This window comes from Sinohyriopsis cumingii, chromosome 4 (assembly GCF_028554795.1).
Source record: "Sinohyriopsis cumingii isolate HCF-2022 chromosome 4, ASM2855479v2, whole genome shotgun sequence".
Classification (NCBI taxonomy): Eukaryota; Metazoa; Mollusca; class Bivalvia; order Unionida; family Unionidae; genus Sinohyriopsis; species Sinohyriopsis cumingii.
Window position 1 is genome coordinate 46,444,801 of NC_142964.1, and position 14,961 is coordinate 46,459,761.

At 33.2% G+C, this 14,961-nt stretch overlaps 1 protein-coding gene across 1 annotated transcript; it reads right to left on the reverse strand.

Moving 5' to 3' along the window:
- Nucleotides 1–878: 878 nt before the first annotated feature.
- Nucleotides 879–13,259, reverse strand: LOC149801095 (uncharacterized). Its single transcript, XM_089955131.1, has 5 exons — nucleotides 13,122–13,259; nucleotides 12,115–12,192; nucleotides 7,008–7,144; nucleotides 6,456–6,533; nucleotides 879–1,427 (listed from the first exon to the last, which is right to left on the reverse strand). The coding sequence occupies exons 2-5, from the start codon at nucleotides 12,137–12,139 to the stop codon at nucleotides 1,056–1,058; spliced, it is 612 nt and encodes a 203-aa protein (XP_089811257.1). The 5' UTR covers nucleotides 12,140–12,192; nucleotides 13,122–13,259; the 3' UTR covers nucleotides 879–1,055.
- Between the last annotated feature and the right edge of the window lie 1,702 nt (nucleotides 13,260–14,961).

Genomic DNA, 14,961 nt, shown 5'->3' on the forward strand with positions numbered 1-14,961 from the left:
TCCCTAAATTTTCACAAGACGAAGGGCCAGACAAATGGTTGTTCGCGGGTGTTACTGAGAATGACACGTTAGCAGCGTTTTGCATAGGCCAAATTATAGAAACACAACCTCAGTATTTCAAACTATTCTAAGCGTAGTTTCTAAAGACATTCAGTTTCAAACTACTATGGAATCTTATCATTAGATCTTTGGACAATCCTTGGTAACTGAAGATAATGCAAGAGGAGATTTTCACTTAAACTACTGATTCAGGTTTATTGGGGACCCTTATTCTGGCCAGAACTTTCAATGTTTGTGTCACCGTCCCATTTAACAAGCTGATAGAAACAATTCTGTACAAAACATTAGTTTATGCTGATTTCAGTGATAAGAACGAGATAGCACAAATGGACGGTTGCCTTTGAGTACCAATAATATCAAAATGTTCGGTACTGGAAAATCGAAATGATTCGATATTCAAATGTAGTAAACGTACTGTGAAAGGACCCGATATGACGGTTGTACTCTTTAGTGAATAACACTGTCATGAAAAAAGCGAATATATTTTAGAGGTCACATTTCTAAACGGGTCACAAGACTTTTATCCTACTTGAGCATATCTGGCCTAAAAAAATAATTTTCATTAAAAGAAAATGGAACGGGTTTACCTGGTATTTCTTAACGTCAGTACTGCATCTTTAGAAGTATATATCGTAGATTCATAAACTGCATAGTGTCGGATATAAATAAAACTACATCACTACAGAGGGTCAACTGCGGAATATGGCCATACACCTTTACCTTTCAAGATCGATTTAGTTATATTGTTTTTGAAGATATGGAAACATTTTGTGTGATATTTATTCAACGTTTAGCAAACACATAACGGAAATAACACATTCTCATGTTCGTGGTAACAGTTCCACAGATTTAATTATCTGGAAAAAATTTAGTGAAACACTGAAAGTACAAGCTTGTATACAGTTTGATAATCGGAACTTGTATTATACCTATATAAATTGGTTAAACTCGCATCATCTGACGCTGGAAATTGGGGACGAAATGAGCTGTACTTGTTACTGTACCGTTACCGTTGTCCACATCGGTTGACCATAAGTGGCTTGAGGAATGCGTATGCCATTATTGTCTGTAAACGTATTTCTTGTGTCGCATGGGAATGGGGAGAGACTATGTCCATCGACGTGTTGCAGTGTGGCAAGTTTTGCATTGAGAGCAACATTTCGAGCAGCCTTCCAGATTGCGCAGACTGCAAAACTTATTGAGCTGAAACTCAGGATGCCATTGAAAACGGCCACGACTACGGGTACGGCGTCAGCCTCTCTTGAATAAGGATATCCGTACATGTCCATGGGTACGGTAATTGATATGATGAAAATTGGGCAAACGGTCACGAACCACAAGATACTTAGGATAAAGTTAAAGTGGACCTGCAATTAAATAAAATGTGCAAGAAATGAGAAATATCAAAAGCAAATCAATACATCGTTCACCCCCAGACGAAGTTCAATTCAATTCAATTGTTTCTTTTTATCACCATGTATAACCTTATATAGTACATACTAAAACATTACGTGGTCAATAAATGTGATACATAATTCAAAGAAAAGTTCTGATATTTTAATGAACAAAAGCTGGAAATGAAAGGATGGGAAGATATAAACCATCATATAATAATGTACCCTAAATACAATATCTCTTATTTTCAACACTTCATACATATGTTTAGGTATTGAACATAATGATTTCTTCTCACTAGAACTTGAAAACTGAATCAACTTGTACATGTTTGGTTTATTCCAGAAGTTCGTTTTCATTAACTTTATTCTACACACATATTTAAAAGCCATTAAACTTTTAAATAAGTGGAAACAAATTTATACGTGATGTTGCTTGAAATTAAGCTGCATCAACTGCTTTTATGGTTGTTATATCAAAGTAAACGCGACCATTGTGTCATTTGTAAACACACATTCCACTCAGTTTAATTGAAGTATTTGCAAATTGCGATGTTGCTAAACGGAAGCAGTTTGTGAACGGATAGCACACCATTATCAGAAAGCTTAATTGAGAACATATTTGTTAATTATTTACACAATATGTTTTTTTTTAATTCTTATCCGTATAAAAGTAGCACCCGATTTAAAAACAACCCTCTCTCACATAACCTTCTAAATGCGATATTCTTATTTTAGACTCAATACAGAATTTAATATGTGATAAATAGGAAACGGAAAAAGAAAGGGAATGTCAAATGATAATAATTAAAAGGTCTCAAAATTCATTTAGTAGAGCGAGTTAGGCGGAAGGAGGGAGATAACATTTGTAGTGTAACCATTATATACATGCATGCAGATATTGGTGTCTGTCTCTGTCTGTTGGTATGTCGCCCTAAATGACAGATATGTATGCAAAACAGTTGCATGTTTTTTCCAATCTAATACACTCAACAAAAGCGCAAAAATTGAGACCGTACATAAGTCAATGCGTACATTCCTTTCATCATATATAAATATGTTGGGCCGTATATAAATTATATTTGTGTTTTTGTAGAGATTCAAAAGATGCATATATGTGCCATTTTTCATCAATCATTTCCTATATACAACATATATTATTTTATATCATATTGTAAAACGTCATTCATTTTTACATGGGTCATCTTTGCTTTTTCAGTTAAATATATATTCTAGTTCGATAATTGTAGTTGCAACGAGGGAGATTGATCACTGTATCTCTTTTCTTTTATTCTAATATTCCAAAATTAAGTAAATTTTTTAAAACTTGAAACTTTTCCAGATGATTATACTTTTTCCTTTCAATCCAGTTTAAACATTTTAGTAATGCCTCAGTTTCAAATATAACAAGACAAAGTCTCTATGTAATCGTAACAAAATGAAACATGCTTGAAGAGACTTCCCAATTGTTCTAAAAACGATTTTGGTAGATAATATATATAGCTGACTCTAAGGAGGTCTCTGAGCCATCTAGGGTGAGAGCATTGTCATTACAGTGAAATAATATATTCTGTGTTTGTAAATTTAATTCTTTTAATAGTTGGATGTTCTGAATCGAATGAGTTAGCATCTCCGCACAAAATTAAAAAAGCATGGGGGAATGAGATCACCTTGTCTAAATTAATTATTGATTTTAAACCACGGTTAATTATTTTCAGTTACATTGAAACTTTATTTAATAGTGTTATAAATCGGCTTGAAAAACCATTGGAATGCGTTGGTAAAAATTAGAAGCTTTTAATCTTATTCAATGAAATAATATAAAAAGCTACATAATCAAACGCTTTCTAAAAATCGTTCAAAAGAAGATATTCAGTTAACCTACATGCTTTCGATTAACAAATAATGTCATAAATAATACGGATATTCTCTCTTATTCAATTGTCGCTGATAACGTTTTCTTTGATTAGTACTTGCAACTGATGGAAGTTTATGGTGAAGTCGATTTTCACAGCATTATGAAGATAAATTGCATTAATTTATTAATAAATAAAGGTTCCTCTGCTTTTAAAAATTGTTGTGGTTTATCTCCTTCTGGGACGCTTATAATAGCACATTCCATCTGAGTTTATGATTGCTCACCATTATTGAAGACAAAATGAATCGCGTGTACAAAATAGTCATTAATAGCTCCACAAAGGACTTTCAAGAACTCTCCTGTATTCGATATTTCCATCGACTTTCATTAATAATTAAATTTTACTATTTGCTGCTGCTTTGGTTAGTGTAATTCTGTCATTCGTTAATTTTCATTGTGTGTGATGTAAGTTAAGGACATCTGTAATTTTCATTGAAACTATAAGATCAACTACGTCTATATGGTGATTGAAGTCTAATTTATTCATTGTGTAATTCAGTTTCCGTTAGGATTTCTAACTCATGTTTTGTGAATGTTCCGTCTCGCCAAATTAAATTTAGGACTTTCTTATTTTTAGAGATTCTATTTTCCAAATTATATAATAGTTTAAAACTATTTCCCAGTCTTCTGTCTTAATTGCAGGATCTTACACTCGTTCTCCTTTAGAGTTCTTGACAAGGACTTTCCCTAAATGTCTCGTTATCATATCTAATTCATGAGTATATTTATATTGTTTTCATGTTCTTTAAAAGTAATATCGTTTGCAATTTTATCTTCATGTTGAGTTTGTTGTTCGTTATTTGAAGCATTAGAAACATAGTTTAATTTCTTATTTATAAGAAATATTTAATCTTTAAAAGATAATCTCAGAAATTGGAGTTAGTTCTAAGTTACAATCTGATGCAAGAGACATAGTTTAATTGAGTCTTGGAGTCGTGAATTGAATCCATCACATTCGTTATGTAGACTAACGTCTTCAAGGAATGATGGTTTTACTTCTAAAAAGTTATGTGTTGTTCTGTTTTTGGAAAACTGGGAGTTGTTTAGACTCGAGTATGGTCAGTTTTTTAGCCTTGTTCTACGTATTGTAAGTACAATAGCTGAAACCCGTCTACTGGTTGTAATATAATTACAGATAGATTTGAAACCCGAAGATGACACCGACCATAATGTCTAGTGACTAATCAACAACTTAGAGTTTGTAAATTCTAAGTGTCATAAAACAGAAATTATATTGTCAACATGTTTTCACGTACCCGGCAAACAGCTCCACGTAGTGCGAAACAAACACAAATTCAAACTCTCTATCATATTAAGCGTTGATAGCAAATATTATTGGGTTCTTTCACATCGTGACAGCTGATATTTAAGAATATTTAAAGTTATATATCGATTTCCTTTCATTTAGAAGACGGAATATTGTATGGCTTTATACTTTTAATCTTTGATCTAACTGTAAGTAAGTCTTCCGTTGCATACGTTGCATAAAGTGTGCGTTTGCAAGAAAATATTATTGCTCTTTTTCACTGGTAATCTTTCTTACATAATCCTTTTTCTATACACGAGATCTTTTATTTTCGCGGTCGTGTTAAAAGAGTTCCAAACAATATCTTTTTTTTAGTTTTAAGATTGATGGGTGTTACTTAGGTTCGTGTGTGTACAAATTTGCCTTACTTTAGACATGCAACTCTCGAACGCCTGTTTATCGTTTTTAAATAAATGTTATATATTAATTATTGCACATCCAGAATGAAGTATTTTCAACCCAAGCTCATTTTCATTTCCCCGCTTTCAATAACTGCTAAAGTTCGTGTAATTCCGACCATTCAAAGTTAAAATCTCGAGAAAATTGGAAATAACATTTCTAGCGGCTGTTGGCTCTATGCATCGCGTTGTTATCCTAACACCATATATAACTAAATTGCAGATATTGTACATGGAAGTGACATAGAGGTATGCCAATATTTTCTACACTGTGATATATGCAAATGGACACCACTTACTTTCATTGATGCCACAAAATATGTGGCGTTCAAATTTAAATTGGATTAACAGACTGAAATCACAGTGTCTTAGACATTAAGCTAATCTTAATCTTGATATAATGTGATACTTCTTTTGTCTTTTGTCTTTTCTGATTTGTTTATGCCAACGAGAATGATCAATGGATTAACATCTTGTTTCTTTCGAAATTGCTCTGTAAAAGCAAATTATATGCATATCAGAAATCGAGCTAATTCTCTAACACTTTTTATGTATCCGATAAAAAAACATACCTCAGAATATAATTATGGTCAAATGTGTCACCACTCACAATTGGGGACATATATAAGATTCAAAATTTTCCAAAGTACAACGAGCCGTATAAATATCATTCTCCTGCCTTCGTGCACTGCTAGAACCTCATCACGTTATTGTTGGATAAAGTGGGCTGAGTGTCAATGAACGACTATTAAGAAATCTGTTCGATTTTTGGGATGTGATAAAACACGCCTCGAATAAACTGAAGTCGTACAATTTAGACTAGATGATGTAAAAAGAACTGAAGATAAAACTGTTAAATAGCGCTCTAGTTGTGACCAGTATATAGGCTTAAGACTCGTCATAGTCGATTATACGATATGAATAAGAAAGAATATGAATCAAATATAGTGTACAATCTACAGATAGGGTTTGACACTGGATCAAAGGCAGTGTAGCAATAGGCTGAGGTATGGAATCGTTGATTTCTTTCTACCGATATTATATCAGGTATATATTTCCTTTTATGACATGCAATGTAATTCTTTACATCTACATCCTAGTGTACTATTAGAAACATAAATATTACTAAGAGTGTTAATATGGTGCTTGTTTATGGAGACAGATGGACTGTAATTGACCGGGTAGGTGTTATGGTTAAATCCAAATTCATCTTGTATTTATAGCTTTAATATACAATTCTGTTTGGATAAATATGCGTTCTGAGTCAATCCGACCTAGGCTGGACTCGTTGGTAGAATCTCATTTGTCTCAGAGAGAGAGAGAGAGAGAGAGAGAGAGAGAGAGAGGGGGATAGTTTTCTACAGCATCGGAATACGTACAAGAATGTGACGCAGGTTCTGGTAATTGCATTGCGATGCAATCCAGAAGATGACGAAAACAAATGCAGGCAAGAGGGGCTGAAAAAATAGATTGGCAAATTTTAAGATTGGCTGGATTTAGCGTAGGTATTGTGACATGCAGCTCTCCTTCTGGTACAATCCCTAATGCATAAATATAAACAGTTACAATATACATAAGCGAATACATTCATTTAATGCATTAGACTGCACTAACATGAAACGTGTTATGCATATATATATATATATATATATATATATATATATATATATATATATATATATATATATATATATATATATATCGTGTCTTTACTTTTTGTCCGCGATTCAGGTTTGTAGAGGTTTTTCCTACTTGACTTTGACATATTTCTTAGCAGCAAACAATATATTTAGTACAATCTGAGTTTGAAGTCAGTCTCTTTGCAGTTAAACTAGGATTTACCTTGGAATAATAATAATAATAATAATAATAATAATAATAACAATTATTCTATGTATGTGATTGCCCATGCAATGATGATAATTTCTTACCGACAGGTGAATCAGCATCAGAATGAAATGCGACGTTGCTCCACAAATGATGATGCCAAGAACTAGATTAACAACTTGGATTATGTGATGTGCCACTATCACATTCTGTAGTATGCGATTCACTTCCATATCAGCTCCTAATAAAGGAACGAAAATATTTAACAACTGAAAAAGACGATGTTACCAGTTCTCTAACGACATCAAATGTCATATCTTAATATTGTGAATCATCATTATCACAGTCATCGTTAGGAAAGGAGTTACTTTGGAAATTGTCGTCAATAGGCATTTCTCGCACTTATTATGGCAGGAAAGCAACTCGAATAATACACGTCAAGATCATAAACTATTTGAATGAGCATCTGGAAAAGACGCAATGCACTTGCCTGTTCGTGTTGATGTTTGTGAGCGATGATTTAATTTGAAAATGAGATCGAGCTTCATGAGTATTTAGACAGCAGAGACAGTCGAAAAGTCACGTAGAATATGTGATCTCTTTTAATAATTAGAAATAGTATCCACTGAGGTATGGTGACAGGGTACCGTGAGTAGCAAATCACAATGATATAATCCAGGTATAATGTCTTGGAATGAACTCATAATAATCCCAAAATAGTATTTCAGTCCAGTCAAAATACAAAATAATATCTCTGATCATTCTATATTGTCTACTACTGAAAACAATGTTCAGCCATTGTGATCTATGAAACAGTGGGATCTGGTTCGAACTACAGTTACATTGCGTGTAATCAAATCGAAAAGATGAATAGAACAATCTTTAAATTGCGTATGTGAGCTGGTATAGAAACAAATATTCCGAAAAAGATAATAAGACTAACGTAGTCTTTCCCTGGTGCGAGTAGTGGATAAGGATGTGATCATTTTCCTGCGAATGTACTACTAAATGGAATGCTAAGTAAAACATTGTTTTCACTCATTTAATTGTATGGGTCTATATTTGTTTGAAGCTTATGTGACATTTTAGGAAAAGTGTCCATCACACTTGAAAAGTGTACTTAAGATAGTAATACAATCCCATTTTCTGTATCAGGTAATTATGCGCCACTGTGACATAATTTACAGATGTGAACGGAATATACCATCAAAAACACGTGTTTATGCCAAACAACTAAATATAAACTCTTAGAAGTCCAAACGATATTTCTACGTTCCCGTGAAGATTCCACCTAACACTTGTGATTTACTGCATTCCATATATGGTTGCGTCTGCCTATATACATTTTAGTATTTTCTTTGAGTATACCACTTCTCCTAATCACCTTAACATATTTAGATTTCAAGATATTATCGATAGAGATTTGGAATCAAAAGCGTTTTAATCACTCAGCATTTTATATAATCGGGAAAAGTTGTACAGGAACACATTTAGATTCTGTGTCTATACATTTTAATTATTCTAAAACGGACTAAACTTGTAGCTTTTAGAGGAAATCCAAACAATGTAAATCTGTATTTCTGCCTTTAGGCAGAGAAATCCGCCCAGTGTCTTTTATTGGGGAAGCATTTTCATAAAGAATTCTGACAAATTATATATATATTCTTCAATTTAGGTAAAATTGTACCTGTCCTTGCAACATTTGCGAGCTGTTGTTTTTATCTTCTTTCTGACATATATCATACTAATGTAGGATTCAGCAGTAATCATTTATGGTAGTTTCAATCATGTTGATTTGATGCAAATAATGTTAAAAGGTGTCGAAACACGTGATATTAAAAGCGGGCGTATTATGAGTAAAGTAAATAACAAAGATAATAACCTAAAGGATGTATGGAAGAAGACGAAAGATAGATGGCATGCATGCATATGTGCCATAGCAGACTTCGGCGATTCTCGTGTGTGATTATTTTAGTTGCTTATGTTATTCTTTTTCAATGACGACAGCAATGTTTGATTCCAATGCAAACAGATAGAGAAGAAGACGAAAGATTGATAATATGCATACATACGTTACAAAGCAGACGTGGACGATTATTTAGTGCAATTATTGTAGTTGCTTATCTTATTCCTTTTCAATGACGACAGGAAAGATTGATTCCCATGTAAGCTGATAGAGACACAACAGAAGCTTCTGCAGCTTTTAAAGATGCATTTTCAAACTAATCCAATACCTAAATAACAAACTAATCCAATACCTAAATAACAAACTAATCCAATACCTAAATAACAAACTAATCCAATACCTAAATAAAACTGTTAACTTTTACACAATGCATAACTTATTCAACGTTGTAGCCATTACTGAGAGGAGAGAGTTGTTGATCCTCCTATATACACGGGCTTTTAAAGGTCCCTAGCAAAATTGTCCATTAAATTTTTTAAGTTTAATAACAACTATGATAGTTTGTATCTACCGGTGAAACGTCGCTATATAGTGTAACTTTGTAGGAGTTGAGAAATTCATATTTTTGTCTCATGGGCACCGGTTACCCTCGTCAACATTTGTAGCTATAAAGTGTACCTTTGTCGGATTTGAGATATTCATATTTTTGTCGTATGGACCACAGTTACCCTTGTCAACAAAGCTAGCTATATAGTTTAGCTTTGTAGGATTTGGATATTCATATTTTATTTCCAAATGGGCAACATTTATTCTTGTGATAGCGTTCAGATGTTACGTTGTCAAATGTCACCAATTAAAAGAATTTATATATAACGGTTATCAATTGTACATCAAGAATATGCTCATTGGGACTAGTAGACTACATGATTATGTTAAATACGACCTGATTTAACAATTGGGCATTTAACGTAACGGACTGCATAACAGGGCCTACAACCTGAATATTGATGATTTACACAGAACCATAACTCTTGGCTTAATAAACAGATTTGAAGAGGAGCAATGCAGACAGTAATATAAACATTATTTCTGATGTTGCGTCAAAAGCTATACCTGTTATCTCGACTATATTTGATGCCGTTTGAGAAAAGAGAGTCCATTTCATTACACATATGTCGATTTTGACATAGCAGAAGGAGGTTGTGTATAGATTACAATGAATGGGTTCGAAATGAAACTCTTGTATAAATATATAAACAGCGGTATTTAATGCATAATTTGTTTATGATGTGAAATAAGTATTCAATACATCGGCTATAAATGCAAACAGATCATCGATGTACAAGAGGCAGACATACAGTGATTGGTTACATAAAGAGACATTAGAGGATATTAGATAATCTTAAAGTATTTCTACAGCCCTATAAATGTGCATACAATATTGGAAAGGACGGTTTCAAAACAGAACTGCTTACAGAAAAAGCAAAGATACATGGTATTCAGTATTTTGTGAATATTACAGAGTTATGTATAAGCTTAAATGTGTACATGTAGCTACAAGGTCGAAACAAACGACCTTTAACTTAACAAGCATGTCACATATATGAAAGTGAACTAACTGAAAAGAAAATGTGTTGACTGTATTCACATAGACATACATAACACATACATTCCGAAATTTCAGATATCAAACTGTCATAACATTCTGTTCACAAAACCTTTCTATTCAGTAGGTAATTTATTCACCAAACGGTCATGAAAATGATAGGCATGAAGAAATGCAAATAGTAACGAAAGAACGGTTATATTATATTAATTTATAAATGATTTAAAAGTGATAAATTCTATAAAGAAGGAAGGAACGTGATTTGTATATTTCAGTCGTTCTCATTACATGTATTGTACATTTTGTGTTCCAAATTTATTTGTAATCATGTAACATAATAGTTTGATTGATGCATTTTGCAAGTAACACGATTCATGGATACGGACCTTTAATAGATGGGTGGCCCTGCCGTACATGGAATGATGAGCGACTTAGTGGGCTCTCGGCGGATAACACCCATGTCCAGATATGAGGTAGAAGATATTTGCCGAGAAGCAACTTAAATATCTCTCATTACTGTCACAAGTGTAGACCAAAATGTCCCTGCTTAGCAAAACGTGTATACCTCAAATCAATTGAAAAATGGAAAATATGACAACCCCAAAACCCCAAGTGGGAAGCTGAAGGCCTTAGGTATCCTGCGGAGTGCGATGCTTACATTCACGATAGTTTAATTTACCAGCAATATTGTGTTTCAGTGTGTGTGTGTGTGTGTGTGTTTCAGTGTGTGTGTGTGTGTGTGTGTGTGTGTGTGTGTTCTGTTAAGCAATATTTGTATTATACTAGTTATCATATTTGTTTCATAATTTTCATGTAATAAGTACGTATGTAAGAAAGATCTATTTGTCTTATTTAATAACCTTAGTAAACTAATCTGTCATTATAAATCAGGAATGAGAATGGTAACAGTATACTTACAACTGGATGTATACGGAAAATAGGATTACGTGTGTAAATAGGTGTACACGGAAAATAAGCGTACATTTGTTGTTGTTGTTGTTGTTGGGTTTAACGCCATTTTTCAGCAGCAGATATATACTTGGCGGCCAGAATACATGGTGGAAGAAGAAACATGGAAAACCCCAGAAAGAACCACCGACCTATGATAAGTTACTGGCAATCTTTCTCATATACCCACCAATGGTCAAATCAGAGACTCGAACCCACGCAAACGGAGGAGAGTATATGTGTAAATAAGTGTATACGGAAAATAAGCATGTACATGCCTTCCATGATTTATGTTTGTGCAAATTAAAACAAATAATTGCGTAACAAGTTCTCTTCTAATGATTTTCTGTTTCATATTAACAGTTTAGCGCAAGAATTTATATAGGTTAATGATTATGATAATTATTTATATCTCTCTTTCATATTTGTTTAAAATGATCTGTTAATTTCGATTCCTTGCAGATATATTTGTATAAAAGACGAAAGTGTGATCATTATATGGCACTTAAGAATTATAACCTTCAAGCGTTCATGCAAACAATTTGTTTTAACTTGACAATTTGACTATCTGAAAATTGTGGGCCATATTTAATCAACCTCCTCTTTGTTTCTTCTTACGTACTTGAAGTGCGAATCGTTTGGTCTGTTCTCTACACGGACGAATATAAACTATGTTATGGAACACCACATAATGCTCGTTTTTAATGTGAAAATATAGCTGAACATTCTTTACAAAATTGTCCATACTTACGAAGTTGGTCATACTGGAAGCTCATGGTGGTAAATATTTTAATTCAGTTGCTCCAATCAACAAATTAAAAAAGTGGATCTGTAAAAATACAGAAATTCTCATATTATTCTCAAAGATGAATTAGTGTTGTTTTACAAAATTGCAACATTGGTAAATGCGATTCAATCTATTCACTAGTGGATCTCACTGCTGTATCAGATTTTATACGGTACAGAACAGACAACATACATTGATTATCTCCCTTGATATATGACCTATCAAGTTACGTTAATTGAAAAGATCGTCTCCATTCATCCTTTGTTTACACGATACTACTAGGGCTAAAATGCATCTGCCTAATTAACTGCAACGAATGGATACTGAATTTAACGAGATTTAACTTATATGTCGTTATCTGTGTATTTTTATATAAATATAGTGATCGTTCATTTTAAACAGTTTGAATGAAAGGAAGTTAAACACTAAATACTTTTGTGTTGCGTATTCTTTTGGGATTTTGATCAAGTTTATTAGTTTTTGGCAAGTGATTGCACACAAAATAAAAGCCAGGATAGAAAATAATACTATTGTATATTTAAATCAGTTAAGTATTTCAAACAATCGTTTATGACTTCCGCTTTAACTCAACGATACCGTTGTCAACATGCCCTTTTAAATAAGCACAATTTCTGTCAAGCATCACCATAAGCTACGTTGTGGTGTATATGCTTTTCGACCTGCTGATAGCGAGGACGGAATCAAGTAGTTTTGTTTTCAAAGTCATATTTTTCAGTTCGATTTTAGAACTGCTCTGAATGAACCAGTTTGAATTTTTTAAAAACCCTAAATACAAATATGGCTGGCAGCCAATATCAAAATGACATCGTTTCCTGTTTTACTACTGAACATCTCATTATATGAGTACAGTTTTTAATAATGGAGGTTGGTGAATGTAAGGACGATATAAAATAATGTCACATCAATAAAATTTGAACCTTTATGGAATGAAAGAATATGAATACACATACCTTTATCTTCTTATTTCTGCAATCGCCTTCGTGTAACTGCGCAACTCACTACTGCGTATTTAGAATGGATAGACCAGGAAGAGGCCCAGTAACATTGGGAATGAGAGAGTATTACATAAAAAAATCCCGAAGATCGCTTTTGGTTTTTGTGTGATATTGAATTGCACCTTGGTTATGATATATTTTTAATTTATTCGCTCCTTTTCCTAGAGGCAGTGAAAGATCGAAAGACAATAATGTGATTTAGTTAAAATATTCTACCTTTAATGTACCTCAAATCCATGCTTAATCCCTTTAGAACCTCCGTATAACGTGGGGAAGTTATCGATTTAGAAGAGGCTGGATATAAAGCTGCGTGTTGTAGTTTGTACTGAACGAGAGGAATATCTGCCTGGTACGGAAGCCCATTAATGCCAAATCGTGTCTGTAAAAAAATATATTGCGAATAAACGCAATACTTATTGCGAATAAACGCAATACTATTGCGAATAAACGCAATACTTTGTGATTTAGGCAATGCTTTGCTTACATTCAACCTGAAGAAGTTTTTGAATTTCTGTCGTTGTCAAATCGTCTGCGAATTTAGGTGAGTATGGACGTATTTTTTTACAGTCGTAAGTAAAAATGACAAGATTATTGCTCTATTTCTTATTGTATTCAGATGAATTTCAGTTTCGAATATTAATGTTTTGAAAATGAATGAATCTGTGGCAGGGCATCTGCCCAGGCCAAGCAAACTCCGCCACTGCGGGATGGTGGGTAGGTGGACATAGGTCAGTTGACAATCAAAAACCTAAAATAATGCACATACCCGGTACTGCTACCAAATCTGATTCGTGCACATATATTCTAGCTTACTTGGCTTCCGGTTCTATTTAATTACAGCAAGCGATCGAAGATGAAGCCAGAGCTAAGTGAATTTCTAAGAGGCATAGGATGCCATGATGCAATTGAAAGAAAGGTATTTCAGTGCAAACTGCAACCAAATAGACATTGTGACATTATTCCTATAACTCAATATAAGCCTAGCCCTAGATCCATCAAAACGTTATTCCTATAACCCAATATAAGCCTATATCCATCAAAACGTTTCTGCTTTCAACTGCATAAACGTTTTCCGAAAAAAGCATCTTTATAATCTATTGCTCTATAATGCCAGCCATTATAAACAGTAGAAATGTGGAATATTTGTACAAATTTGTTGGTAATTTGGTTACTTTACTTGAATCGGTTAGAAACACCATGCAAAAACCATACAAATGTGACGCATGAAACTACATGTGGAAATCCAAAGCACAATTTAGAATCTGCAAGTATAATTTACTGCAGTTTTGCTAGGATAACCAAAAGATGTCGCTGCTTTATTCAACATGCTCTTATGCATCGTGAAAAGTATGCATTTGATAAGATAAACTCAAGAAGATAATATCATTATACTGAGCTCTAGTATCATACAAATGCTTAGCTATTTTTTAATATTGACATCAATATTTGTAGAGATCGTGTTAATAATATTTTTATTACAATTAAATCTATCCGACGATTAAATGCCATCTGTATGCGAAATGTTGGTATATAGTGATATTAGATCATATGATACCAGGATTGAGTTATCAGATAACTGTGGAATATACTTCAATTTTTTTAATGAAATCCGTATTATCTTTAATTGATGAAGGAATCGATTTCATCAAAGGTTGAAAAACACTAGAAAATTATGAAGTCTACAGTAAATGCGAAACTAGTTGCACAGAATTATCGGCGTTTTTGTTTTTTTTATCACAATTTTAAAATTTAAAATTATATAATTAAATTATATTGTACAATAACTCATTCTACA

Excerpts from the sequence above, each read along its gene's own strand:
- LOC149801095 (XM_089955131.1), bottom strand. The coding sequence starts at position 12,139 with ATGAGCTTCCAGTATGACCAACTTC. Across the intron at positions 7,145-12,114 it reads CTTCCAGTATGACCAACTTC|GAGCTGATATGGAAGTGAAT; the intron begins GTAAGTATGGAC and ends TTCCTTTATTAG. Across the intron at positions 6,534-7,007 it reads TGATGCTGATTCACCTGTCG|CCCCTCTTGCCTGCATTTGT; the intron begins GTAAGAAATTAT and ends CTATTTTTTCAG.